The following is a 27,031-nucleotide window of genomic DNA, read 5'->3' on the forward strand; positions in this document are numbered from 1 at the left end:
AAATGGCATAATAGTCATTCGGATTTGAAAGCGATAATCTTAATGGGCATAAGCAATTCATATGTTTCCTTATGCTCCAAACATGGGTAATGTGTTCATATTTTGCAGTTCTTTTTATGAAAAGGATATTGGGAAAACGAAATTCAGTTCAACTAACGAACAATTTTCAAGAAAAGTTCAGTTCAGAAAAGAAAACCAATTCTAATTCAGATTCGGCATCAGCTTTTGCTGCTAAATCCAATGGGATGTCCCAATGAGATGGAGGTCTGAATCTGATAAATGCAGGCAAGAATCAAATATCATATTGCTTTTGTACATCCGAGCTCAACCCCCCTCCTGATATCTCTGGTGAGTTCTGACTGGGTGCTAGCGAAATACAAGTGACTAAGAAGCCCGACAAGCTGGGCGAAGCTTTTTATTGACAAAAGCCATGACAAAAAGTAACAAGGAACAATCAAAGCTTTTCCATTATAACAACTTAATTGAAATTTGAAAACTCATTTTGCTGGGGAAACTGTATCCAAACAAGTTCACTGAATATGAAGGCCAATTTGGTAACTTTCACATTGGAGCAATTGAGAGACAAAACTTTTTTTCATATGCGCACTTTTTTGGTAATATAGATTATAGAGTCCACCATCCACTTGGTCTCTCGCTGGTGTAAAGGTTGTGTGTGTCCACAAGCATCATCCTGTTTAAAGCAAAGAGTGAAAGATGGAACTCCACCGTCCTCGTCTCCTCTTTGTCACTTTTCATTTTTTAGATCGAGATTCTTTGGTTGGTCTGTATCTCCATAGGGGTTTATATATGTGTCGCCACTATGGATGAATGGTCTTCTCCGATACAGCAGCAGTCTCACCACTGAGTTCCCCTATTGGGGAGGCCGTCCAGCAATAATGCAGGAGTTGAGGCGTCTTCATCACTTTCGTCTTCTGATCACCGGCGGGAAGAATGTGACACGCAGTATTGTTCTCTTTGCCTTGCTGTTCACTCATCTCTGCTGCCAATCTGGTACCTCTCTCTCTCTCTCTCTGTACCGGTTGCCCTTCTTGCATGACTAGTGTGCCGCTAAAAGATTTGTGTTTTAGCTTCACTATCTTCGAAATCTGGCAAGCTTCTTCACTAACATTACAGAAAAAGTTGACAAGCTTACCTGAATGTGTGCACTTTTTTTCTTCAATTAAGTTTGAAGCTTAACTTTGACCTAAGTTTTACAAAATCAAAACCACGAAAAACCAAAAACAATGGAATGGTAGGATTCAAACTTCAAATTATGAGCATTATATTGGGAATGTACGCCAATTATATATAATCTATAGCCACAAGTTACTACATTAATCCTCTAAATGGGTCGATTTTGCAGCTATATACGGCTAACAAAATAAGCAAGCATTTGAGAAGGGGTTATTTGGTCAGCATTGTTTGTCCACACACATGCGCGTTTGCACAGACACACACTATATGTGCCAATTAAGACTGTATGGACAAGTTACTTCACTTGTAAGATATGCTAGAAAGGCATCTCATTGTGCAAGTGTTTTTGGTGGCAATACGACAAGACGGTACGAAAGAACTGAACCACCATCAAAATCCACATATTTCCTAATTGGTGTCCCATCATGAGTACAGTAGAAAAACACATTTAGTATTACACATCACAAATAGAGTGATCACTTGAACTTCATTGCCCTTTGCCTTGTGATTCGAAACTATCATTAGGACACCTGGCTTCACTCAAAATTTTAAAGTAGCTAAGCCTCCTCAAGTTAATAATATGAAATTCTATGATACCTATCAAAATCACCTGTACTGTCTCTTCCACGGAAGGAACTTGTGTATATGACCATAAATTGACAGGGTGATGCCATTTAAAGTAGGATGTCCTTCAAAAACAAAAAGCAGTCTTAGTTTAAGTTCTTTTAGATCAAATTGGATCACTTTTCGTCCAAATTGCATTACTTAATATAACAAAATGTCACTATAGCAGCTTTTTTTTCTCTCATTAACTAGTTTAAAGTAGCTTTGCCATGTATACTTGGCCGAAAGAATAATAATGCAGTTTGTCACTCAGAAGTGTAGCTTTACATTGGGGGTTGTTTGGCAGCTGGAACAGTATGAGAGTGTTCTGTAGATCTATCTCAAAAATTAGGGCACATTCATTGAACACTATCACTAGAATCTGTCGACAAAGAATCTGCCTTAATTTTTGAAATGGATTCATAAAATACTCACATACTGTTTCATCTTTCAAACGACCCCCTAACCTCCCGATAGGAAATCTTCCTTCCGTGGCCTGGCCTACTTGATCAACCCCTTAAATCAGACAGCGCATGCCAATCTTCAATGCATCGTTTGTACTTGAAAAGCATAAACCATTTTGACACTACCAATCGTAAAGGAGAGACGGAAGAAGAGTACCCAAGCTCTGCGAATCCTTTAAAAAGTAAAGGAAGATAAAATCAGCAGCTGCATGTGGCGATGATACTGCTGCAAAGCGCCTCAAAGCGAGGCAAATTGACGTGGCTCTCTTTATGGCACTAAGTGCACTCTTGATGTCATAAAGCAACATAGATCCCTTGACAATAAAATAGTTGTAGGCAAAAGCCGGTCCGATCTACTTCATCCAGTTCTTCTCTCTCTTTCATCTTTTATGCCCAAACACAACACAGGTGCAGTAGGTGCAAGGGCTGGTGTGGGCATGCTGTGGGAAATTGGTCGCACTTACTCACAAAAAGTGATTATCTTTGTATTGAAGTTTTCATGATCCTTAAAACATTTAAATTATATAACTAGTACTCCTTAACCAAAATTTTCTGATTCCACCCGTAAGTGACAGCAGTTGAATTGTTTGGCTTAAGTTTTAGGTATTCATCTATCGACAGTGGTCGACAAAATAAATTGAAATACAAAATCAATTGCAGATTAAGCCTTTAAAAAGATAAACCACGGAACGATTGCAAATCTCTTTTATGCTCTGTTCCATGTAGTAAACAGATTTTCAGGGCCGTTTGGTAGAAAGAATAGTCTATCAATATTTCAGGAATCTACTTAAAAAATTTGAAACAAATTCATGTTTGTGAACCTGTCCAAATCGGGCAGATATATAAGACACATATAAATTGTTCTTTGTTCTTACTGCCAAACTACTTAGAAAGTATCCCCTGTGATTAGTGACTATCACGAAGACAAACAGAAATGGAAAAAAAAAAAAAAAGAAAGAAAGAAACGAACGGTAGTAAACTCACAGGTGACTAATGATTAGAATCGGAGCAGCGAATGAAGAAACAGCTTGTAGTTGGATCACGAATTGGCCTGTCTTCTTCGTTGCTGATGCAGATGCCCGGAGATTGATGACCGCGAAGGAAGCCGATGTCATCCCCGCGCCGGACGTTGGTGGCAGCTTCGCATTCCCGCCGTTTTCATTGCCGGAGAACCCAAGCACGGGGTCCACCAGCCCTCCGGCGCCTCTATACTGCATCTACCCACCCGTCATCACCTTCCCGCCATACTCTGAAGCCCCGCCGCCGCCGCCCTTCTACTTCACCCCCGTCATCCCCATCAACCCACCGCCCGCCCCCATCCCGAACCCACCAGGTACCATCCCAAGCCCACCCCAGATCGTGCCGAACCCACCAACCATCTACGTGCCCAACCCCCCGGAAAGCATCCCTAGCCCACCCCCTTCCTATGTCCCCAGCCCACCACAGACCGTCCCAAGCCCACCAGTTGGATACGTACCAAACCCGCCCGCAACGTTCCCAAGCCCGCCCAGCACTAGCTTCCCACCGGTGTTTCAGCCGCCGGTGCTGTACCCACCTCCGTCGGCTCCTCCTCCGCCGCCGGGAGGGCGGTGGGGATCTGGTGCGTTGCCAAGCCGGCCGTCCCGGAGCCCATCATACAGGAGGCCATGGACTACGCTTGCGGGTCGGGTGCGGACTGTGAATCGATCCAGAACGCAGGGCCCTGCTTCAGCCCCAACACGCTGCTCAACCACGCGTCTTTTGCCTTCAATAGCTACTGGCAGAGGACGAAGGCCGCTGGTGGGACCTGTGATTTCGGTGGGACCGCCATGATCGTCACTACCGACCCAAGTAAGTTCTTTGTTGCTCTCTCCCTTCCCCTTTTGTGACGGTTGTGTTTTTTTCCTTCTTTATTAATGCGGAGTTAAATAAATCACATAATAAATATAAACTTGCTTATTTGAATATTTATCTATTCATTCATTTAAATTGATATTTACGCATTTCATATTAATGGGTATGTATCTGTTTTTTTTTTTTTCAAAATGATATACATGGGGGGAGAGCATTGAATTTGTCCGCCTGGTTAATTTCCATTCACTTACTCGTTCTTGTTCATCTTCCTAATTACAGGCTACGACGGATGCCATTTCCTTTACAACGTCTGAGATATCAATTCATGCAGCCGACTGCTTTCAAGAGGTCAAGTCCATTTCAATGACCATTGACATCCAATTTGCACAGGAGGCACAACCAAAGCAATATATGAGATGGAATTTTACGGCCATTTCTGCCTAGCTTTTCTTTCTTTTGTCAGTAGTTGCACAACAGCTCTAGTCTATAGAATATCAGGAACTTGAATTTTTCCTTTTCTTTTACTTTAATAAACAGTCAGCTACCTGTACTATCACTTCTGTTCATTCATAAGCGCATAAAACTAGCTAATGGAGCTTCTAATCTGAACCAAGGTGATTTCCTGTTGCCATAATATATATAGCGCGCGCACACACGCACACACAGACTGCATTCTTTTCTAAATCAGAAAAGTTAAAAGAACAAGACACTGAGAGAACATAGTCCTGGCAAACATGGATGATATATAGACCACCCATGAGCACAAATACATGCAACTTCTTCATACCAAACACTTATACAAACACCAAACTTGCATACTTATATATGTATTGCTGCTTCGCTTCCCAGTCCAGACATACGTACGACTGTAGTAGTTTATGATCTCGTCATCATGGCGATAAAGTCTTCAAAGCTAACGTAGCCATCCCCATCTCCGTCCACCTTCTTGATCATCCTGAGGCAGTCTTCCAGTGTGCAACCCTCATCCCCTAGGGCCACAAAGACTCGGTGCAGCTCGTAAACAGATATCTTGCCGTCTCGATCCGTGTCGAACACGTTAAATGCATCGATCAGATCGGCCGCAGCCGCCGCCGACGCCACCATGCTCACCCTGTCAAACTCCTCCATATTGATGAAACCATCTCCGTCCTCATCGGCGTTGGTCAGCATCCTCATGACCTCCTCATCGCTCGATTCGTCTCCCAGTCGTCTCAGTATCGACCCTAGCTCGTAACAGGAGATCTTCCCGTCTCCGTCCTTGTCGAACATCTTGAACACCTGATCGACCTCCCATTGTGGTGACGGCGAGTAGAACCCGCCGCTGGAAGGGGAGGCAAAGGTTATCTCGGGGGAAGCAGATGCCCTCGCGGTCCCTTGCATCGGTTTGTGCTGTCTCGGAGAGGCCGAGACACTCTTAGACATCTCGCCTGGGGTTGATGAGAGAGGAGGATTCCGTTTGGAGGAACCAGTCCTCATGATCTTAAATGACCCACTGTGCTTGAGATCAGAGAGCTTCATTCTCTGAAAAATTTTCCGGTGGCCGGAAATATGGGAATGTAGACTTGTGGGGAGTAGGAGAGGAGGAAGGGGACCTTTAAAAGGAGCATCCCGTGCATGGGGTGCAACTTCGTGGAAGTTTCTCTGGGAGAACAATTACATGAAAGTCTCCATAGTGGTTGAGGGACAAGTTCCGAGTGACAACTTGGGAAAGATGGCTCTGAATGATGCTGTTAAACAAGCACAGCAGATTCAGAAAGAGGAAAGGTGAGTACAGTTTTAGGCAAATTTGGTGTGATATTCTTTCGCTCTTTATTCTTTTATTCTCTTTTGCTTTTTCCCTCTTGGCTGGCAACTTGTGGGTAGGAAAAACTTCGACTCCCGATGTTATGTGAGGAAAGAATTAATGGAAATGTACACGAGCAGCTGGTCTTTAATGGCCATGTGGGATTGGGAAAAGACTGGCCTCAGGTAATGTGACAGAACACCTGAAATGCCATTGTATTAGGCAAAAAAAAAATCAAAAGGTAAAGAATGAAAAAGGAAAGAGCGTAAATGTTAAAGCCACACTACGTCAGGAACTTCTTTCTGGTACAAATCTACCTGAATCGAGAAGCAACGCAGCAGCTTCGTGGAGGAGTCATCCACTGCTGCATGCTGCAGATTCAGTATTCATTTATTTCTAGTTCAAAACAGCACCACGTAACTCCCTCACTAACTTTGGTCCACTAGTACTCAATTACACCAGCGGCAGCGACTTCTCATGTCACAGACCCGTCAACAGCAGTTGCTATGATCAGAAGGCATGAATGCATGCATGGAAAGCGCAATCGTTCAGCAATATTCTCATAGAAAAGAAAAGAGGACGCCTCCCTTGATTAACAACTTCGTCGAGAACTTGCAACTCATTTTTTACTAACCCCGCTCACTTCAAACTCCAAAAAGTGGTCAGTCTTTAGGTACATATAAATAGTTGGTATTCATTCTACGTATACATTCAGGACAAGGCCGACAAGAATATGAAGCCAGCAATTGATCTTCGTCATCACTCTGATTCCACTAAAGATTGATAAGATTAAAAGTAAATTAGCCATATCTGTATGTCTATTCAGTGTCAGAATGATGTGTCCATGTAACAGGCCTCTGCAGTTGTTTTAGTCGACCTCCCTTTTGTTTTCTTCCGGTAAAATTTTTGTTTGTGATGGGATTGAGATTACATGCACTGATCAGACAAAATTTTCTTGATTGGTTTTCACTCCACTATTAGCAATAGCACTAGAGTAATACACAAGCTGATACGAGACACAACAACTGCATAATATTTCTCTGAGGGAAAAAAGAATGCTTGATACTTGGTTCGATATTTAGATTTTCTTTCTTTGTTTGTGATGAGGACATCCTCAATGATCTGATCACCACCTGGTAGTTATGCTCTGTTCGGTGAAAACTGAGACCTAATCCAATTAATGTTTGTGCTCCTTACATGGCCGTGTTTCGTTGAAACAAGAGGCAGTTGGGTCAAACACCGACTGCACAAGCAAGCAACCATGCACCTGTGAGATAGGCATTTAACAAAAAAAAAATCTCCCCTTTTTGTTTTTGTCCTCACAGGGAGGCTCTTGCTCATTTTTAGCCACAGAATACACAACCTGCTTCAAATTGACAGTAGCTAGGACAAGATTTCATGCATAGAACACAAGTTTGTTCTTCAAAAATCACCATCAATCTTTTGCCAAATGATGACATGAGCATTTTCTGCTGTGTTTCTTAATAATTAGTTGAATGCATGGCAGTAGCGGAGCTAATTGCCCAAATCAGCCTATCAAAAATTTTATTGGGATGACTCAAAAATTCTATATGTTGCCCACACTCTGACTTGAATTTGTAATTCTAGGGCCTCTCAGCCAAAAAAATTCTGGTTTCGCTGTGTATGCACAGCAATACCAAGGACTACCAAACGTAGTGATTTGCATTACAGGGTCTTGTCAAGTCTTAGATAATGTTTTTAAATAGATTCAAGCCAGTGTCGTCTCTTGAGTTGATCTCATATAATCAATGAGGCCCAAGAACGTCAACGATGTTTACAATAATCACAGTCCGTCAACAAAAAAGGCCGGTAATTAAAGGTTCTAAATATATTTATAACATTGGTAATAGAGAGCTCCATGTTATTCTTTACTTGGGTTGTGCAAAAGCAAGGAGAGTTAGAGCTAGAGGTGAACAATGAGTCGGCTACTCGAGTTTGACTCGTTAAAGCTCGACTCGTGAATGAGTTTGAGCCGAATCATTTGCTTAATGAGTCGAACTCGAGGTCATGAGCCGACTCGTTCAAATAATCGAGTTGAGTTCAAGTTCATTGAGCTCGACTTGACTTGAAAATGATGTGTAGCGCTTTTTTAAATATCCGACCTGTTTTTTTAATTAGAAAACCGGTATATTGACGTTAAATAATTATGTAAGTTTTTTCCAAAAGCTCATTCAAGTTTATCTAGGCTTAATTGAGTCGAGCTCGATTTATGACAAAGTAATAGTTCATATATTCAAACGAGTTTGTTGAGCCTTCATTGAATCGAGCTCGACATGTAACTGCAGAGTTGAGCTGAACTACTTCTATCGAGCTATTTTTGAGCCAGAGGTGGAGATTTCATTAATCGAACTAAACTCAAGAAGACTGAACTCTCGTGCACGCCCTTAGTTGGAGCACCTAGCTGTCTCAAATGCATCAACATTCACAAGGGTCCGATCGGCTCACAAAATCGAGCGATTTTCATATATTAAATCTGCGCGTTGTCGAGACGGTAAAAATTCGCCGAGCCGCTCGCTTCTGCAGAACGATTCGGTGGTGCGCTCGAGTTGTTGCGGAGGGTCAATATTCCGTCTTACATAGTTACATCGTCCAGATTTATTGAATCGTCCGGATCATTCAAGAGAACGCACTGAACTGCAAGAGTCCGACCCTGTTAAAATCCTGGAGAGAAAAATAAGTTATCGACGGAGAAAGGGGCCTTCAACGAAAGTTCAACAGTTTCGTCGACGATTCTATTCGACTCTCGCGGATTCCGAGCGACACGATCGCATCTCTCTCTGCATCTTTGGCGCTTTTTGCGCAATCTTTTGATTATCTGAGGTAATTTTTCTGGGTCATTTAGGCCTTTTTTGCCTACCCAAACTTTCGATTCATTTGAACTAGGGCTCAATTCGGGGTTTTTTTTTTCAGTTGGTTCCGTTTCTTTTTTTTTTTTCGTTGTGGTTGCATCTGAATTAGGGCTCGATTTTGCGGTTTTGTTGGCCCTGTTAAATATTTTCTTCTTCTTTCTCTACGTTCATGAAAATATGCAGAACCAGCGGACAATGTCGTTAATGATGGTTCTTGTTTCTCACCGGTTTTATATTTGGTAGTTATCTTCTTCTGTTTTCTGAGGATCTAATTTTGCCTTGGAAGGGTTCCGTTGGCCGCCGCGCTTCTCTATAACCAACACGTTACTAATAGAAACACTACGAATCCATTTGATTGTATGTCTTTGACTGGAAATATTGATTGTGGTTATATGTGACCATCGGTATCCTGTGTAGAACGGAATACTTAATTTCTGTCTTGGTGTCTTGGTTCTTGCTGAGTCATGAATCGGTTCTGCCATGTTACCTCAATGAATGGTTGCCTATCGGTCGATGAGCATGCTACAGGAGCAATAGTTGATCTTTCTACTTGAATGGTTCCCTTAAACTGTGAACTTTTCATTGGAGGGTGGTCTCCCAATGATTAGACTAGGCTAACAGAATGGCTTTCTTTCCCTTTTACGGAAACTCGAATGCTTTACCGTAAGAAGTAATGTTGGTTATATTTACAAGAATGAACCACGATTCACTCTTTTCCCTATTTAACATTTTCAATTGTTGGGCAGATAACAGAAGGAGGTTATTTGAAATAAGAAAAGATGGTTCTCGCTCAGTTAGGAGGGAGCATCTCGCGTGCTCTACAGCAGATGAGCAATGCTACCATTATAGATGAGAAAGTTCTCAATGAGTGCCTTAACGAAATATCCAGAGCGCTGCTTCAGTCTGATGTGCAATTTAAAATGGTTCGAGATATGCAGGTTAACATTAAGAAGATTGTTAACCTTGAAGATCTTGCTGCTGGCCATAACAAGCGTCGCATAATTCAACATGTAAGTGACTATGTGCACTTTAGGGCTGCAATTTGAATTGGTAGGCTGACTTCTTTTTCTACTGGGCTCAGAATGAATACTCTTTTGGTTTTGGCTTTATTGTTACGTTCATATGGCTCCGCTGCTTTCATGATTCATTTACTCACCTGAGACTAGTGAGTGATTTCCTAGATGTTGATCTTATTCCTCAACTGCCTAGGAGTGTGTGAGGCGAAACTAAAAGTTGAATTTGTGGAGTGCCTCCCTTCATGTTTCTGATTTAGTTGGATTTCATTAAGAAAAATTAATTGTTTTTCTCATGAATGTGCTTTTTCCTTTCTTGCCTGAACCACATCATAAGGTTGAAGATTGTTTTGGGTGGTCCTTTGACTAATTATTGTTCTGTTTGAAACAAATTTTCAATGTTGATGGCTCTCCTTCTATGTCACATGGGTGCTTCTAAATGGCTGCTGCACCTATGCCGCACCCATGTCGATGCTGGTGCTAATGCTTCTCTGACACAGCACATCCATCTCAGTCTGCCGAATTGGGCTAAGACTGACCATTTTAAATGTGCACATAACTAAATTGGCTCTAATACAAAAAGTTTATATGTAACTATAGATAAATTAGGTTACTAAATAGTTAAATAGCTATGTAACAAATGATTTATATATATATATATATATATATATATATATATATATATATATATATATATATATATATATATGTATGTATGTATGTATACATCCTCTCCGCACCTACACCTCAAGTTTTTTTGAAAATTACCACATGTGCACACGCAACCTGCACCCCATTTGACATAGCTCACCTTATGTACATTATTGACATCAGATTGCCTTTCTTTAACGTTGTCCTGAAAATTGTAGCTTAAGCATTAAACTTTAGTTCTCCGTTTTATTCTTAAATCTCTGCCGAGAGATGTTGGTTTACCAGTAAACCTTATCCAAATAGGAAATCAAATTAATCTAATCTGACCCACTTGCATAGATTTTGGTTTGGGGACTCTGATAATTAATGTGTACACTTATTCCTTGGCCTATTTAGACTTCATGGAGCTCCAAGGAGGCCGCTTGAGCTTAGCCCCATTCCAAACACAAAGACCAGTCGTTTTTTATTGAACTTGATTCATGTAGTAGACAAGTCAAGCTCAAACTGGGTTATAACAGTAGAATACAATCAAATACAGTTTTGCAATTTATTGTGAACCCGTGTGTGCAAGTTCGTGATGTACCTTCAATTTTTTACAGTTGAGACATGTATATATATATATATATATATATATTGTCTTGCCTTTCTAGACTGACATAATTGGCAAGTGGATACCATTTACCTCCCTTCATCTAATGTTAAGCAGGTCTGTTTCTCAGAATCAAAGACTAGGGTTCATTAGGTTAAGCTTGTCTGATCATGGTCTCTATGTTGTCCCTCTTTGAGCTATAAGGATCCTAATTCCATTATTGTTCTTCCACATGCACCTGCTCTTCTCTATGTTCTTGTGAGCTGAGACAATTATAATTGTCAACCTTGATGTGTTTATGGTGAAACTCAAATCTATATTCCAGGCTGTATTCACTGAGCTGTGCAAAATGTTGGATCCTGGTAAACCTTCATTCACTCCGAAGAAAGGGAAAGCAAGTGTCGTCATGTTTGTTGGTTTACAAGGTAACCTTCTTTCCTTTGAGCCTCACATATACGTCTTGCTGTATTATCATATTTGGTACTTTGTAGTGACCAATTGTGGATATACATATACCTTTTCCTGGATCTTCTTTTCTTGCACCAATGCTCGCTTTGGTTTCAGGCTCAGCTGTCATTTTTCCCCCTGAAACTTTGCAGGTTCTGGAAAAACCACGACTTGCACAAAATATGCATATTATCACCAAAAGAAGGGGTGGAAACCAGCTCTTGTATGTGCCGATACATTCAGGGCTGGTGCTTTTGACCAGCTCAAGCAAAATGCCACGAAAGCTAAGATTCCATTTTATGGAAGGTATGATTACAAATCATTCAGTTAATTGTACAATTTTACTGGGAAACATGGGGACAGGTTGCTGAAGCACAAAAGGCCTAAGTTGGCTCAGTTACTATTATGAGATTTGCAGTCCTTATTCTATATTTTCCTATTGCAGGCCTTCCTCCTGCAGCTTCTCAATTAAATATCATTGATTAACCTGCTAGTTTATAATGAAGCATTTATACTGAATTATGATTCTTTTGAATTGCTTTATTTGGAAAGAACTTTTGGATCCATTTACACACACATACATGCATGGGGTGTCCTTGTCCAAAAAAAAAAATGTGTGTTTTATAACTGTACCAGGCAAGGCAGCAGAAGGCAGACACAAGCTAACTGACAACTTACTTTTGATACCTGAATACCACAAGTTTTGGGTCTAAAACTACTAATTTTTCCTGAATAACATAAGTAGGTACCGAAATGTTTTTTTTTAACACCATGTTCCAACATTAAAGTACCTTGTCGAACTTGTCTATGGCCCTTGACTGTGATAAACCTGGTGAAATTTTTTTATGCAACCCATTATCTGAATATGTGTTTTGCCCTTCTGAACATTCTTATTGTCAGGCAAACTCGTATTTTTTTAGTGTCGGTTGTTTGATCAGTCGGTATATGCTCACTCTTACTGATTGGAATTTATATACTTACTGAGATTAACCTTTGTGCTGCTGAGATTTTTGTAAATGTTTGAAGGATCACTGGTGCTTCTTTGCCGTCTTTGAAATGTGTACTGGCTATTGTGTGGACCATTGTCCCAAATATCATTTTCAGGTTTTCAACAGTAAGGTTTTTCTCGGATATTTTTCAGGAAAGTTGTTTTTCTCAGGAAAATATCCAGAAAATCTCTGCATTAAAAAAAAAACCCAAAACTTGGGGAAAATAAAATAATGCAATGATGACAAAACAATGACAAATAATTTAGTTTAAGACTTAAGTTTAAAGTTTAATCAATGATGATATTAATGTCAAAAAAGAGAAAAACGGAAAAACAGTAAAAAATATGACATAAATTCCAGAAAACGTGTTAACTTAATTGTTACCTTTTATAAGAAAACACATTTTTTTACTAATTTTTTTGTTCTTCCTTTTTAAAATTAATAGCTGGGTTTTTTTCCAAAACAAAAAACATGATATCTGTGACAATGCTGTGGACATATACTTTCTTTGAATGTCAGCATCATTCAATCAATATCTGTACCTTTTTTTTCACTTATTTGTTATTTGTGCTTTCTCTGACCTTGCAAGCTCATGGACCTTTTGCATTTCTGCAGTTATATGGAATCAGATCCCGTGAAAATTGCTGTCGAAGGTGTAGAAAGGTTTAAAAAAGAAAACTGTGATCTTATCATTGTTGATACTAGTGGCCGTCATAAGCAAGAAGCAGCATTGTTTGAAGAAATGCGTCAAGTTTCTGAAGCAACAGTACTCCCTCTACTATAGACTGTCAAAATATATTTTTAATGCAACTGAATCTCAGTGATGTCTAACATTTTTTGGTTGTTTCTCAAGAAACCAGATTTGGTAATATTTGTGATGGATAGCAGTATTGGGCAAGCTGCATTTGATCAAGCTCAAGCTTTCAAACAAAGTGTCGCTGTTGGGGCTGTAATTGTCACAAAGATGGATGGACATGCAAAAGGAGGTGGTGCTCTCAGCGCGTAAGTTTTTGTCTTGCTTTCTGTATTACATATTTCTTTATTTTTTAAGATGGTTAGGATCTTCGCCGTTTGCAGTAGCTCAATGTTGTGCCATTTCGTGGCAACTTCTCTACATTCTTGTCCTAACTGTGATCATTTAACCTTCTTCTGCCCATTTAGTACTTTATTTTTCCTTGGCTAGTATTCTTGATGATTAATGCTCCAATTAGAGCTTGCAGCCTTAGGAATTTGGGTTTTCTACAGTTCAAAGGTTTGATCGAGATTTGGTATTGCAGCCTCTTGGCAAATAAACTTGCGTTGTGAAAGCAATACATCAGCCCTTCAATCTCGCATCCCCAACCTGTTGAAATGTCTGAAATACCTGCAGAATCTTTACCTTGCATTGGCAACTGATGGTTGTGCATCTTTATATTTTGTATAGTGGAATACTAGCATGCATGATTGGCAAATTATTCCAGAAATTCTTGTTGATTGCTTGCTGATAAAAACATGAGTAGGACCATAAAGTTGTCCTAGTAGCTTTTCTTTGGTTTCTGTCATTTGAAAACATCAGAAGATCCAAGAGCACGGATTGTTCATCGTCCCTATGAGATATCATGTGCCTGCCTAAACTTGCCATCAGCTAGCAGTCTTACAACATAATGGTTACTTAAAATATCAACCACCCGTAATTAGGCAAAATTAGTTTGACAAAGAGGTGCAATTTTTTTTGCATGCTGACATACAGCGACAGACAGTTATATGCTGATCAGGCGGACATTCTTTTTCAAATATTATCTGTATATATGTAAGACACACCATCATAAATGCCTGACACCCATTCTTTCCTTTGGAGGAAGTCTTCAGCAATATGCTTGCCTTCTGTGTGGAAAATTCATCATTCATTTTGGTAATTTCTGCTTTCTCTTTGACGACCTGGGTAATAGGTGGAGCTAGTAAAATGTAATCAGGTAGGTTGAGGATGGCCTGAATGATCATTGTGTCAGCTCTTGCTCTAAAAAAAAAAAAATTGTAATTAAGTGAAAAGCTTTACAACCAGTATACCTGGAAAGTGGTGACATATCTTGCATGGTTTGCACTTGTTTAAGTGTATTTCACGATATAATTAATAGTTGATACTTGATACTTGATGTTGCTTTTTGTTTCATGCAGAGTCAAGAGACAGTACATTTTGTTAGACTTACCTATTGTGCTCAAACGGTTGATAACACTCATACTCTCCCTTTCAGTGTTGCAGCCACAAAGAGTCCAGTGATATTTATTGGAACTGGAGAGCACATGGATGAGTTTGAAGTTTTTGATGTTAAACCATTTGTCAGCAGGCTTTTAGGTTTGATTGTGACATTTTTCTTCTTTGCCTGTCATGATCTTGATAGACCATAGTTATATTTCTTCTGCAACCTGATATTTCAACAGGAATGGGTGATTGGTCTGGTTTCATGGATAAGATTCATGAAGTTGTGCCAATGGATCAGCAGCCTGAACTTCTGCAAAAGCTTACAGAAGGAAACTTTACTCTTCGAATCATGTATGAACAGTTCCAGAACATACTCAAAATGGGACCAATCGGCCAGGTTTGCTGTGATGGTGATCTTTCATATTTTGGCCTGTGTACTTAGTCGAGTGTATGTATATGAGTCTGTTTAGTTCACATTGGTTAGTGTCTGATATGGCAAAAAGCAACCAACTGTTAGAATTTCTATTTGTTATTTAATAAGTTTATGCATGGGGAAACACATAGATTAGCAGGGAGGGCTTTGTTCATAAGCCATTAACAAGATTTTTACCGTGTGTAGTGTCTCCTACTGGTTGCTCTGTATTTAGGATATTTTTTTTAATTCAATTTTCCATTTTTTTTATTTGATGGAGACTCTGGCCTGAGGGATGGTTGGTGACTTTTCAATTATCTGATAATGTTGGCAAGTGTTTTTATTGGGTCATGGCAAAAGATAGATTGCATATTCATTTGGTTATATAACTGTCGGGAGAGAGAACATTTTCCTTGTCTCCAACTTTTGGGTGTTGTTTGTTTCTCAATATTTTCTGTAGTACATTAGTGTAGTATTACATGCTTGCAATTGTTGACAGCAGTTTGATATGCATAAGTTCGGACTGTACATAGTTGGAGCATGTGATGAATCAACTTTTCCATGCTTGTTAAGCAACTATGCTCTGTAACAAGGTGCCTTTCTTTTAATTCAGCTCTGCAACTGATCTTTGATACCTACGAAGTATCATGAGCTAGTCATCTGTGACTACTTGATACATATTGAAAGAATCAAGTTTACTTCTTTGCTGGTTCAGTGCGAAATGCTTTGTTCTGCACATATGTTTAAGTTTTTTCAAGTCTTCTGGATGTAGACAAAAATATGGGCTGATTGTAAAAGTTATGGGCTGATCCATTGATCTTCATTTTTTTAGGAACATTTCATGTAGTTTGGACATATTTCTTGTTATTTGTTTGTGTAAGTGTATTGAAAAACACTATGCAGGTATCATAACATCATATTGTGATACTATATGGTGATACTATAAAATGACAACTTTGTGTGTGATTTCTATATCTTACTGCTCTGTGCTGCATCTTTTAATTTGTGTTTTTAAATTTCTATTTATTTTTTTGTTATGGATTTACTCATTAGCCCTGATGGGTGATGGCATGATTAGACAAGGAGAGATGCTTTTATATCCAACCTTTTTGCACAAGCCTAATGAAGTCTCCTCAACATGCAACTACCTGATGACATTGTTAATGTGTGGGTTCTTGTCTTAACGTATTCTGGATTTTTTGCTATCTTGCAGGTTTTCTCCATGATACCTGGATTTAGTGCAGAGTTAATGCCAAAGGGGCGTGAAAAAGAAAGCCAAGCAAGAATTAAGCGGTTTATGACCATGATGGATTCGATGACTAATGAAGGTTCTGCCTTTAGTTTTTGTTTCATTTTTTCACAGCTATAACCATCAAACTTGATTTCAATGTGAAGTTAGATGATACAAATCTGAAGTTCATGAATTATGTGCCACATTCTTTTTGCCTCTGACCAAATAATTTCATTGCAGAGTTAGATAGTACAAATCCAAAGCTCATGAACGAGTCACGGATGTTGCGCATAGCTCGAGGTTCTGGTCGTAATATCAGGGAAGTGATGGACATGCTAGAAGAGTACAAGCGCCTTGCCAAAATATGGAGTAAGATGAAAGGTCTGAAGATTCCCAAGAAAGGTGAAATGAGTGCCTTGTCTAGAAACATGAACGCACAGCAAATGAGCAAAGTTCTTCCACCACAAATGCTGAAGCAAATTGGAGGCATGGGTGGCCTTCAAAGCCTGATGAAGCAAATGGGTTCAAAGGATCTCGGTGGGATGTTCGGTGGAGACAGATAGGAAATGCTGTATTTCTTTGGCATATTCTAGCCACATGTACCTTCACTGTCTTGGATGAGGTCTCATAACATCATGCACTTGGATCAAGTGGAGGTCGGATAATTGGGTCGTGGCTCCATTATTGGGCATCTATCATTGAAACCGTGCGGTTAATAGATCGATGAGTGGATTGATGAAGGTAGGGCACCAGTTCTGAAGATGCCTCATAGGGAGGATCACGCTAATCGTCAGATTTCTTCCTGAGTTCTGCCCTTGTTTCGCTCACAAAGTCTAACATTTTTTGTGTAGAATTTTTTGCCCTCCTAGTTGCTAGAGGTCAATCTCGGGCTTTTTATTGTAGATGTTTTTACATGCAAGATTCTACCAATTGTTTGTGCCTTTAGAGCTTGGTATTTGATTATTGGTGTGAAGCCAACAAAGTAGCAGATACAATTTCAAGGAAAACTCGATTTAAAGTATATACTCGTCATTGCATATAATCACTAATACGATATGTGGATCTCGGTTAACAGCATTGTCAAAGGTTACAGCAATCCAAAACGGATTTGTGCATATTTCTTGCTAAAATTATCGCAGCTCGTGCTTTGTTACCTAGTTTTTGAAATTTCTATCATCTGAACATGTTTAAAGCACATTTCATTCGTATCTGCCGTTGCCTTGGAATTCTCCAAAAACAATTTCAGAAAACAATGAACCTCCTGCGTACACGCCAAGACAATACAGAACCGGAGAACATAATCCCTGTAGTCGGTTTGTCAGGCAGCCCATAAGATTATGCAAGAGGCACACCCCGAGGGCTGAACATTTTTTCAGAAGGACAAACTCTGAACGTCCATTCACTAAACACAGGGCTTCTGTTGGCAACTGCCAATGAGAAATTAAGGGCAGACCAGCCCAGCGATAAGAGTTACTAGTGATCCCAAGGTCGTTGGTATAGTGGGACAAGGCCTTGGCCCTAGACAGTATCTAACCTTTGAGACCCCACCCTTTGTGCAAGCTGTAGCTCCTAAGATCAGGGCTGACATGTGGCTTTAAGTGGATAGGACAAGTGGCAGCTTAGAGTCTTGGATTTAGAAAAGCAACTGTCATACAGTCATCATATAGTCAATCTGCAGAGTCATAAAAAACGAGGTCATCATCAAAGAACAAGAACTTCCATTTTATATGCTCTCAGGATATCTTTAAAAATCAATCAACAAACGAGCTTAAAGATCCAGGTCTAGTTACCAATTCATACAAGAAAAGAAAAGAAGAAGAAAATGGCGATCCTAAAATGAAATAAGAACAGGACAGCAGTCGACGTCAGGCACCACGTCAAGGGAACCACCCAACGGCTCTCTCCAAACGTGAAGTGCCCACAGCATCGGGTGAGGTATGCATCATAACAATCTAAACCTCAAGGTGCAGATCAACTTAATGCTTTACATACGTGCATTTATATAATAAACAAAAGCAACTTCGTTTCCATAGTTCTGATATGTTTGGGTATGGAGTTTATTCGATAAACTTAGTAAGGACAAAAGTTCCAGAACGTGAAGCTTGTAGGCAACCTAATAGGGTTTATGCAACTAATCACTCACCATTACTGTCGAGGCCCTACAAGATCGGATGCAACGTTTTTGCTTTCTCTGTTCCCCCACGGAGGAGGTAACAACGCCCATATTGTTAGCAAAACAGACAATGATGTCAGCAGCAAAATCGTGGTGCAAATCTCTATGGACCACGAGTTGATATCAACCCACGCCCTCTACCTCCATAACCATATCCTCTTCCTCTATAGTATGAACCCCTAAAGTTTCCACGTCGACCAGCTCCACGACCACCATAGCCTCCCCTGGGCCTAGGCAAGTCACCAAAAGTCTGCACAGTAACGTTAGAAAGAGTAAACAGCAATCTACAGCAGGCATCAGGAAAACACACACAGACACACACACACACACACACACAAGTATATAATGAAAACCGAATCAAGAAAATACTTCTGCGTCTAGTTTCATCTGCTCAGAGAACTTCGTTCTGCCATTCCGAGATCCTCGATCCAGTGAATTGCAAGAGAGTGAGTCAAAAAAATCATCCTTGACATAAAGAGGCTGCATGAAGTTGTATACAATGTCAAGACCGAGAAAATTACAGTCAGCTCATTCGATATAATAATGATGCACCTTCACCTCAAATGTTGGATGTCTGACGTCATCTTTCTCCTCAACATCATTATCCTCCTCTAGATCTAGATTTTTGTCCCTTTGTTGTGCTTGAGTTTTACCAAGATGTCCCCATACTTCGTCCTTTTTAAACTTTTCATTCATTGCCATGAAATCAAATTCTTCTGTGAACTGTGTCACACTACGTGCAGCCTACAAAACCAACCAATCGTCTTACTGAGATAGACACCCTGAACATACAATCAATGTAATCTACGCTTTGCAATTTATGTCCTAATTATCAAAAAGAACGCATGGTCAAGCATAAACATATTCTACCATTAAGTAAAATCATTTGTAATGCATGCAGAAAGAGAGCCATAAATGAGCTAAAAAAAAAAAAGAAACTCCTCATTTGAAAATGTAGTAAGACCAAATTCTCCTGTGAATTGTGTCACACGACATGCAGCCTACAAAACCAAGCAATCGTCTTACTGAGATAGACAGCCTGAATAGACAATCAATGTCATCTATGCTTTTTTTTTTTCTTTTTGTAATTTATGTCCTGGATATCAAAAAGAATGTATGGTAAAGCATAAACATATTCCACAGTAAAAGAATTTGTAATGCATGCAGAAAGAGAGCCACGAATGATCTTTTTTTTTTTAAAAAAAAAAAACTTTTCCTTTGAAAATGCAGTTAGTTCAAAATTATTGCCAAATGCAAAAGCTATCAACGTTTCCAGATAAGCATATGATCAAGGGTTGCCACTGTCAACACCCATCTTGACAACTAAGCATTCGAATCATGACATTAAGCCATTGACATGCCAGTATACTAATTGAATGTAAAAGCCACCCAGCCAATCAACTAATCAGACATTAAGCAAACTGCTAGAAGAATAAATCCTGCACCAAGTCACTCAGGCAACTAGAGCACTTGAATCATGGTATCAAGGACATGGACACAAATAATGCACCTTCTTGCAACTAGAAGCATACAGCTACTCCACCAAATGTAGGCACAATTGCTATTGGAAAACAACCTTGGAGAGAAGAAATAATTGCTACATCAAAAGCTTTTATGGCAACTGGCAATAGCATTACTGGCTTCTGTCATTTCAAGGAAAACAAAGCTCTCATACCACGTTTTATAAGAAACAATTTTACACATTACACCTTACCAGCTGCAATATTAACAGAGATAAGAACGATATGGGAAAGGCAAATGCAGCAACAATTCTGAGTTCCCATTACGCCAAAGAAATTCAAATGAACATGAATTTAGATAAGAAAATTAATTAAAAGTGCATAAACAGAGACAGATGCATACACCATATCCCACATAGCCTCTTCCTCTCCCATGGCTTCTATTGTTAACAGGCGAAACTCCAAAAGCTCCATTTATCTGAGAAATAGAATCTACCCATTTCTTAATCTCATGCTGTTCGAATCGATTGTACAACTTATAATAAACAAATAAAATAAATAACAAAGCAATAAGGAAAGCCATAGTTACATCTCTTTATAAACAGCTATATGACAATGGTTTACTGTCCTGATGCCAGGACATGCAGCATGGTTTTGGCCTTTATCAGCAACTTCAAAAGATTCCTCAAGGCAGAGAATAAGCATCGGCAAGCTGGGGTTAGGTAGACCTAGGATTGAAAATGGATGGGAAATGGTGCAAGGATTTTGGCACTTCGGCCAACCATACAATTCTGACCATTGACCAGACCACAAATATATCTGGTTGCCCAGAACCAACTTGTTAGCAACCCTAGTTAGCCTCCTACAAGACCAAGCCAAAAGTTTGCTCTGTTTACTGAACTCTACACCCTACTCAACCTGAAAGTCTTATGCAATTTTGAACCCTAAAATGCAATTGACATATACTGTGTGAATAAGAGCACCAAAACAAATTGGTCTTCTAGCTTTCTCATATTGCACCCTAAAATGCAATTGGAAGGTCAGAAATTGATCAGCAACAGTGACAGATTTCTGCCTGCAGCCTGTATAATTGAAGTAGAGACCCAGAGGCCACTTTTGTGTTAGGAGAGACACTCATGCCAGATCATTTAATATGAACATAAAGCACAAGAAATGACATGAATAAATCTAGAAATAACTAGAACATTTTGAGAACTTATTAACGATAAATGTGGAGAGAGATAGATGTTTGACGTATAAAAGAACCTATTGTATTCAAACATAGAAATTTTATGTCTTCAACAACTGCACTTTCAACGATAACTAATATTAACAGATAAACAGGCAAAAAAGGAAAAGAGGGGTTAAAAAAGAAACAAAGATCGCATAAAGAGAATATTTTTGTTAAAAAGGAAGTACTGATGGCCAAAAGTGAACATGATATAGGATAATTCTGGACCTTTTGATCAGAAGATCTAGGCAATGGCAACAGTGGCCCTTTCACATCCGTTGAAACTAAAGCCGGTGACTCTGCCAAGGACGTTGATGAGTTTACCACTTCCACATCTTTCTGGGCTGTCTGCACTGAATGCTTCAATAAAGAGGAAGGTCCAGGTTGCAAAAGCTGATCAGGCGTAATCAAAGATGGTACAGAAGTTTCAGAATGCACTGATGTAGAAGCCCCCACAATGGGTGGCATTAACTGAGATGGAGATTGATAAGTCAAAGTTGGTACCAAGTCTAGTTTTAGTTTAGTTGGAATCGGTGTAACTATGGCATTTATTTCTTGAGTAAAGGAGCTTAATGAAGCCGTCAATGGTAAGGTCGTGCTTGCATCAGCAGGAGACAGGGAAGTCAAAGAAGCCTTGTTCAAGTCAAGACTAGGTGACGTTCCAGAAGCCAATGGCATGGCCTCAGATGGAGCCAATGCTGAAGGCAAGGAAACAGAAACTGAAGCAACAGAACTAACAGCCGGAAGAATAAGATTTGAGCACTCTGGCAGAGTTGCCGAGCTTGTACCAATGGGTGGATGTACACCAGGATATAGTAGATTTTGCGGCATAGCTTGGGGAATTGCCAGGCCAGATGGTTGAAAATGCAAGGGAATCTGCTGGACATAAGGAAGACCATTTGAAGGCCCATATAATCCTTGCCAATACATTGGCACACCAAGGCCACTACCATTCACATTGGGGGCTGAAGTTGAAGGTTCCCATGAGCCTATGCTGCCACCAGGTTGGTACAAAGGCAAGCCACCTTGAAATGCAGTCCTTGTTAAATGTGCTCCTTGCGAACTAAGATCCATAACAGAACCACTCACACCTGAACTCATGTTTGTAGTTATTGACACTGGCTGTGAATAGTGGGACTGGAAAAAGAGTAAAAGCTATTAGTTGTGAAACCACTAGCCATAAGTACAAGTTAAGCTAGTCCTTCAACAAACACATAATTAAATTAGTTTTCCTTCACTCGCCTGTATAATAGCAGGGTCATTGTGCACAATGGGCGGTGCCTGTACAGGTGGAGATGACTTCACCTGTAAATCCTGAACTCACAGAAAAACAAGAAACAGTTATGAACATAAGAAAATCAGAACAAATGCATTTCATAATATGGAGACACGGATTTGTAACAGAGCACAAAAGATTGGTGGAACAAATATAATTTCAATCAGTTATCATTGATACTGTCATAATTAATGGAGGCACCTTTATTTGCACAAACTGAGCACTAAAAACTAAAACCAACCTATGGGTCATTCTTTATGAGATTTATCAGTTATTTCCATGTGCCCAAATCAAATGCAGTGTGATCTTCTGGGCCATTTTTAAGTGTCCCTTGTTCATGGAGTATGAACTATTGATCTTTTGGTAAATTAGAATTTGAACCTCATGTACATGGAACTAGAACACATGCCCCTACCATGTGCACAAACCAGACAAGCACATACACAAATATGTGTGAATGTGTCATAAACATGCAAGTGTGTGTGTGTGTGTGTGTGTGTGTGTGTGTGTGTGTGTGTGTGTGAGAGAGAGAGAGAGAGAGAGAGAGAGAGAGAGAAAGAGAGAGAGAGAGAGAGAGAGAGAGAGAGAGTGAGCGAGAGACAGAGGGTGGGAAGGAGAGAGAGAGAGAGAAAGAGATTTTGCCAATGAAGGAGAGGAAGTGGCATGTTGAGCATCAGAGGTGGAAATCAATGGGAGGAGAAAGCAGTCGCCGCAAATGGGAAGGCAGAAAAGAGGGTGAAACATGAAGAGAAAACTTAAAATCCCTAGATTGTCCAATGTCCATTAAGAATTTGAAAGAAAAAAAACACCAACAAAGAAATATCTATTTAAGATAAACACCCATGGAAAAAGTAGTTTATGCGTATAAACGGACAGTAAAAAAGCTCATCATTAATGAATATTTTACAAATGGTTTGTGATTCCTCTTCTTTTTCTTTCTTTAAGATATTTTATTCTTCCTTAAGGAAAAAAGACAATTGTGCACAAACTATTTTTTACTGAAACAAAATGATGTATCCATGTTTAAGGATGTTAGCAACAGGATGGGGGATACACATAGTCAGGACCAACATAGTGGTTTTCTCAAGAGCATCACAGGCTTGTGTATATTGCAGAGTGAATGCAATGAACATAATTGCAGCAGAGGAAGAGGTCCACTATTCAAAGAAAATAAGTATGGAACACATAAATGGCTACAGTGTATTCAATCTGGCCTAGTTAACAACAATGTCTAGTTGGACATAAAGAAGAACCTAGGTTTCCAAAGTATGGAGCTGAAAGCAGATGTAGCAGCTTAGAATTAGGTAGCAAGTTCTGAAAACACATGTCCACTCCAGATCGTAGAACATTGGCAAAGCCAAAATGCAAATTAAAGTTTTAAACATTACAAGTACCATAGGCCCAGGGGCAGTCAGAATCTCTAAGTTTTTATATCATCAAATGCATGCTAGAATGTGAATACCTTGATGTCGCTTCCACGAAAAAGTATATACTCATAAATTTTGTCACTTGGAGGGATCTGTGGGCCATCTTTTTTACGTCCTTCAGTTCCAAATGATCTTACTGCAAAGAAAGAAGGCATAGGCATATCAAAGCATATATCTTGACAATGAAATTGAGTATTAAAATAAGAGTCGTGGTTGTTAAAGAAGCATTTCTAGGACAGAAAAAATTGATTTCAACACTGTCAATAGATGCTTGCAGGCAGTACAAAGACCCAATACAGAATTTGATGAATTTCTTTTGCTGCACTTTCAAAGTGTGAACTAAGTCCTATAATCAAACAAGAATACCTCAACATTGATAATAATTTTTTCCAAAAAAAAAAAAAAAGTTGCCCAATAGTTAGACATGTTATGACGAAAGCAACGAGATGCATAATCATACTATGTGAAAAGTTTAAATTTTCTTCTTTTAACTTTTTGAGCATAGATGTTTCGAGTCCTTCGGACATACAAGGAGACAACTTTGACTGCCTCTAAGACATGTCGGGCCATGCCAACACTGACAGACATCTAGACATGTCCATGTCCCGTAGGACCATTGTCCAATAACACCAGGGATGGGCACAAGCCCCATATGGGACAAGCAAAGCTGCTAATTGGACAGGATATTCCAATGGCACCTGTTATGGTGTAGTGGGCTTCAACCGATTATGGGCCAACCCAATGACAGAACCCAAAAGGTTATTTTTGATTTGCTATATAAATTGGGGTCATTAGGAAAGACTCCATCCAAATTATAAATCTTAGAAAAGGTTATCTATTAATACCAATAACATTAACAGGAAGATAGGACCAGACTAGCAAATTATGAATTACAAAAAGAAGAGTATGCAATGATGATATGTTCTTATCCCAACAGAAACAATTACAGCAAAAAAGAAAAAGTGTATAACACTGTTTGCAGTAAATAAATAACCAGGTTTTTAAAATATCAAAATTTTATTGGCACAACATACTTGTTATGAGGTATAAATTTGTGACATGCTTCAAAGAGGAGGCTACCGTTTGCTTCTTACCTCAAATTTCTATTAGTACTAGTGTTTGACAACCTACAAAAACCACAAGCTGGACTTCCCAACACAGAAAAACCAAAGCTAATAGAATTGAGAATCAGAACATGGGAATAACGTATATGGTATCAATTGTAAAATCCACATTGTGACATAGAACGTCATTATAACAAGGTACGAGCTATAAGCAAGTCAATATCTCATCAAAGGGGCATATCATGACCAACCACCCGATGGCTGCAACAAACACCAGCTCTTCTTTTCTAAAGCAGAAAAGTTTACCTTAACAGATAGAAGGTGTAACTTATAGAAGTTTGGTTTCTAACTTTCTTCATATAGAAACTTCAAAGAAATAAGTGCATGCTACAACCAAACCAATCAATATTTTAGCACTGCACCAGAGCAATTTGAGATCTCATAGCCCACTATCTTGCAAACAGTGGAAAAATTATAGCCCCCCATAGATGAGCACTCCCATATCCCTGTAATGCTGTTGGATATATTTCTTTTTTAGTCTAACACCTTGCATCAGAAAGCACAGAATGAGCACAGCATACGTTAATCTCTATCTGGCTTCCTTCCTTAAGGAGAAAAATCTAGCAGCATTTTTGAATTCTGTTGGTTGGATTCTGAAAACTTGATCAGAATCCAGAATAGGAAAATGCCACCAAAACTCAGCATAATCCCTACAGAAAATTTGAAGCTCAAAGCTCGATACCATTACTATTTTCCCTCTTCCTTCCTATGATACGTGTGCCAATTCAAGAGCTCCAATCTCCAAGGAAACAAGGCTGCCCTCAAAACCTATGGGCAACTACAGCTTTGATCTGCAACCCAGACAAGGAAGGTGAGAACGAAGCATCTCAAACCCAGATAACTGAAACTCCATTTCGCAGAAGATGATTGTATTCATATCAAGCCAATAAACGGATGTTCGGAACTTCGGACAAATAACATCCAAATCGAATTTTACCGTTAGTGCATAATGCCAATCGTCAAAAACCAAGGACTAGGACGATTCCAAGACGCAAAAATGGAAAAGAATAGTTGCTTACGAAGACAAGAAAAAAAAAAATAAAAAGAAAAGAAAACTCCCAGAAAGCAGGAGAAAATATCACACAAAAAGAAGAGGACAGAAACATGACACGGGAAAAGAAGAAGGAAAGGAAAAGCACAAAGGCATAGAACTATTAGCCACTGAAACAGCCCATGCAACACGACCATCGTAAATAAATAAAACCACAATACATAGACTAAATCCCATTTCAAGAATTTGGTACCTCCCCAATCAAGAAATACGAAAAATGTAAGTAAAAACAAAGAGAGAGAGGGAGAGAAGGAGAGCGACAGTTTTCTGGGAAGCCGGAAAACAGGAAAAGAAACCAAAGAAGAACAATGAAGAAGATGAACAACAGAAAAAAACAGAGAACCCTAAGAAGAACAGCTTAAAGGGAATGAGCGGGAAAAAGAGCAACCATTCCGCAGCCCAATACTGGACTCTTCGGTGTTGATGTTGTAGAGGATGCCCTCGTAACGAATCTCATACTTGGACGTCAAGCTGATAAAGCTCCCAATGTAGGAGTCCGCGGAGCCGCCACCGCCACCATCACCACCTCCGCCTCCACCACTGGTTCCCCCAGCCGACGCTTCCTCCATCCCCTTTCTCTCTTCACTTCTTCTCTTCCTTACACCTCCTTCCTCCCCACTTACTTAGTTTCTCGAGTTCTTCCACTGATCCACCACAGCGACCCCACTCCCTCTGGTTCTTGGAGTGCAGTAAGCACAGATGTTTAGATCCCCTCAAACCCCAAATTCTCTGGGTCCCCTTCCTCCAATTTCCCCCACCTGATGCACACGGATTTACGGACGCAGGAGGTAACATATAATTTGGATGGAGGAGGATCACAGCCTTTGGATTTTACTTTTGACTGTTCAGATTGAGGATCACAGGATTCTCTTAAATTTGGTGAAAAGAATTATGTTAGGACATTGAGATGTGATTGGAGAAACCATTCTGGTACAAAGTTTCTATATCAACGGGAAATGCCTTACCTTTGGGTGTGGCACTAGGCTTGCCAAGAAAACTTACTTTTTAATTTCTATAAACACAATATTATT

The 27,031-nt window shown here is 39.6% G+C and overlaps 5 protein-coding genes across 8 annotated transcripts; 2 read left to right on the forward strand and 3 right to left on the reverse strand.

Moving 5' to 3' along the window:
- Window positions 1-280: 280 nt before the first annotated feature.
- On the reverse strand, window positions 281-3,877 carry LOC116259002 (uncharacterized). 3 transcript variants are annotated; one of them, XM_031636580.2, is made up of 2 exons: window positions 3,246-3,877; window positions 281-1,068 (listed from the first exon to the last, which is right to left on the reverse strand). In XM_031636580.2, the coding sequence occupies exons 1-2, from the start codon at window positions 3,476-3,478 to the stop codon at window positions 819-821; spliced, it is 483 nt and encodes a 160-aa protein (XP_031492440.1). In that variant the 5' UTR covers window positions 3,479-3,877; the 3' UTR covers window positions 281-818. The 3 variants fall into 3 exon arrangements, with proteins under 3 accessions (XP_031492440.1, XP_031492439.1, XP_031492441.1); XM_031636579.2 differs by having other exon boundaries at window positions 281-1,122; window positions 3,246-3,876; XM_031636581.1 differs by lacking the exon at window positions 281-1,068 and adding an exon at window positions 1,211-1,883 and having other exon boundaries at window positions 3,246-3,781.
- On the forward strand, window positions 3,779-4,549 carry LOC116259585 (PLASMODESMATA CALLOSE-BINDING PROTEIN 3-like; the record flags this gene model as incomplete). Its single annotated transcript, XM_031637441.2, has 2 exons — window positions 3,779-4,091; window positions 4,374-4,549. Coding segments are annotated over 2 exons (348 nt in total), but the record flags the coding sequence as incomplete, so codon positions are not given.
- Window positions 4,550-4,699: 150 nt separating this feature from the next.
- On the reverse strand, window positions 4,700-5,754 carry LOC116259001 (probable calcium-binding protein CML27). Its single transcript, XM_031636578.2, has one exon. The coding sequence runs from the start codon at window positions 5,610-5,612 to the stop codon at window positions 4,971-4,973; it is 642 nt and encodes a 213-aa protein (XP_031492438.1). The 5' UTR covers window positions 5,613-5,754; the 3' UTR covers window positions 4,700-4,970.
- Window positions 5,755-8,494: 2,740 nt separating this feature from the next.
- LOC116259003 (signal recognition particle 54 kDa protein 2) lies at window positions 8,495-17,279 on the forward strand. Its single transcript, XM_031636582.2, has 10 exons — window positions 8,495-8,718; window positions 9,494-9,757; window positions 11,326-11,425; window positions 11,600-11,753; window positions 13,052-13,202; window positions 13,290-13,438; window positions 14,668-14,768; window positions 14,855-15,012; window positions 16,241-16,355; window positions 16,499-17,279. Exons 2-10 carry the CDS (start codon window positions 9,527-9,529, stop codon window positions 16,819-16,821), a joined length of 1,482 nt encoding a protein of 493 aa, XP_031492442.1. The 5' UTR covers window positions 8,495-8,718; window positions 9,494-9,526; the 3' UTR covers window positions 16,822-17,279.
- A 677-nt stretch (window positions 17,280-17,956) lies between these two features.
- Window positions 17,957-26,900, reverse strand: LOC116259226 (protein decapping 5-like). 2 transcript variants are annotated; one of them, XM_050079235.1, is made up of 8 exons: window positions 26,389-26,900; window positions 23,861-23,961; window positions 22,365-22,436; window positions 21,351-22,259; window positions 20,295-20,369; window positions 18,984-19,175; window positions 18,801-18,911; window positions 17,957-18,681 (listed from the first exon to the last, which is right to left on the reverse strand). In XM_050079235.1, exons 1-8 carry the CDS (start codon window positions 26,567-26,569, stop codon window positions 18,535-18,537), a joined length of 1,788 nt encoding a protein of 595 aa, XP_049935192.1. In that variant the 5' UTR covers window positions 26,570-26,900; the 3' UTR covers window positions 17,957-18,534. The 2 variants fall into 2 exon arrangements, with proteins under 2 accessions (XP_049935192.1, XP_031492799.1); XM_031636939.2 differs by having other exon boundaries at window positions 18,990-19,175; window positions 26,389-26,889.
- Window positions 26,901-27,031: the final 131 nt, after the last annotated feature.

The sequence above is a fragment of the Nymphaea colorata genome, chromosome 8, assembly GCF_008831285.2.
Source record: "Nymphaea colorata isolate Beijing-Zhang1983 chromosome 8, ASM883128v2, whole genome shotgun sequence".
Taxonomy (NCBI): Eukaryota; Viridiplantae; Streptophyta; class Magnoliopsida; order Nymphaeales; family Nymphaeaceae; genus Nymphaea; species Nymphaea colorata.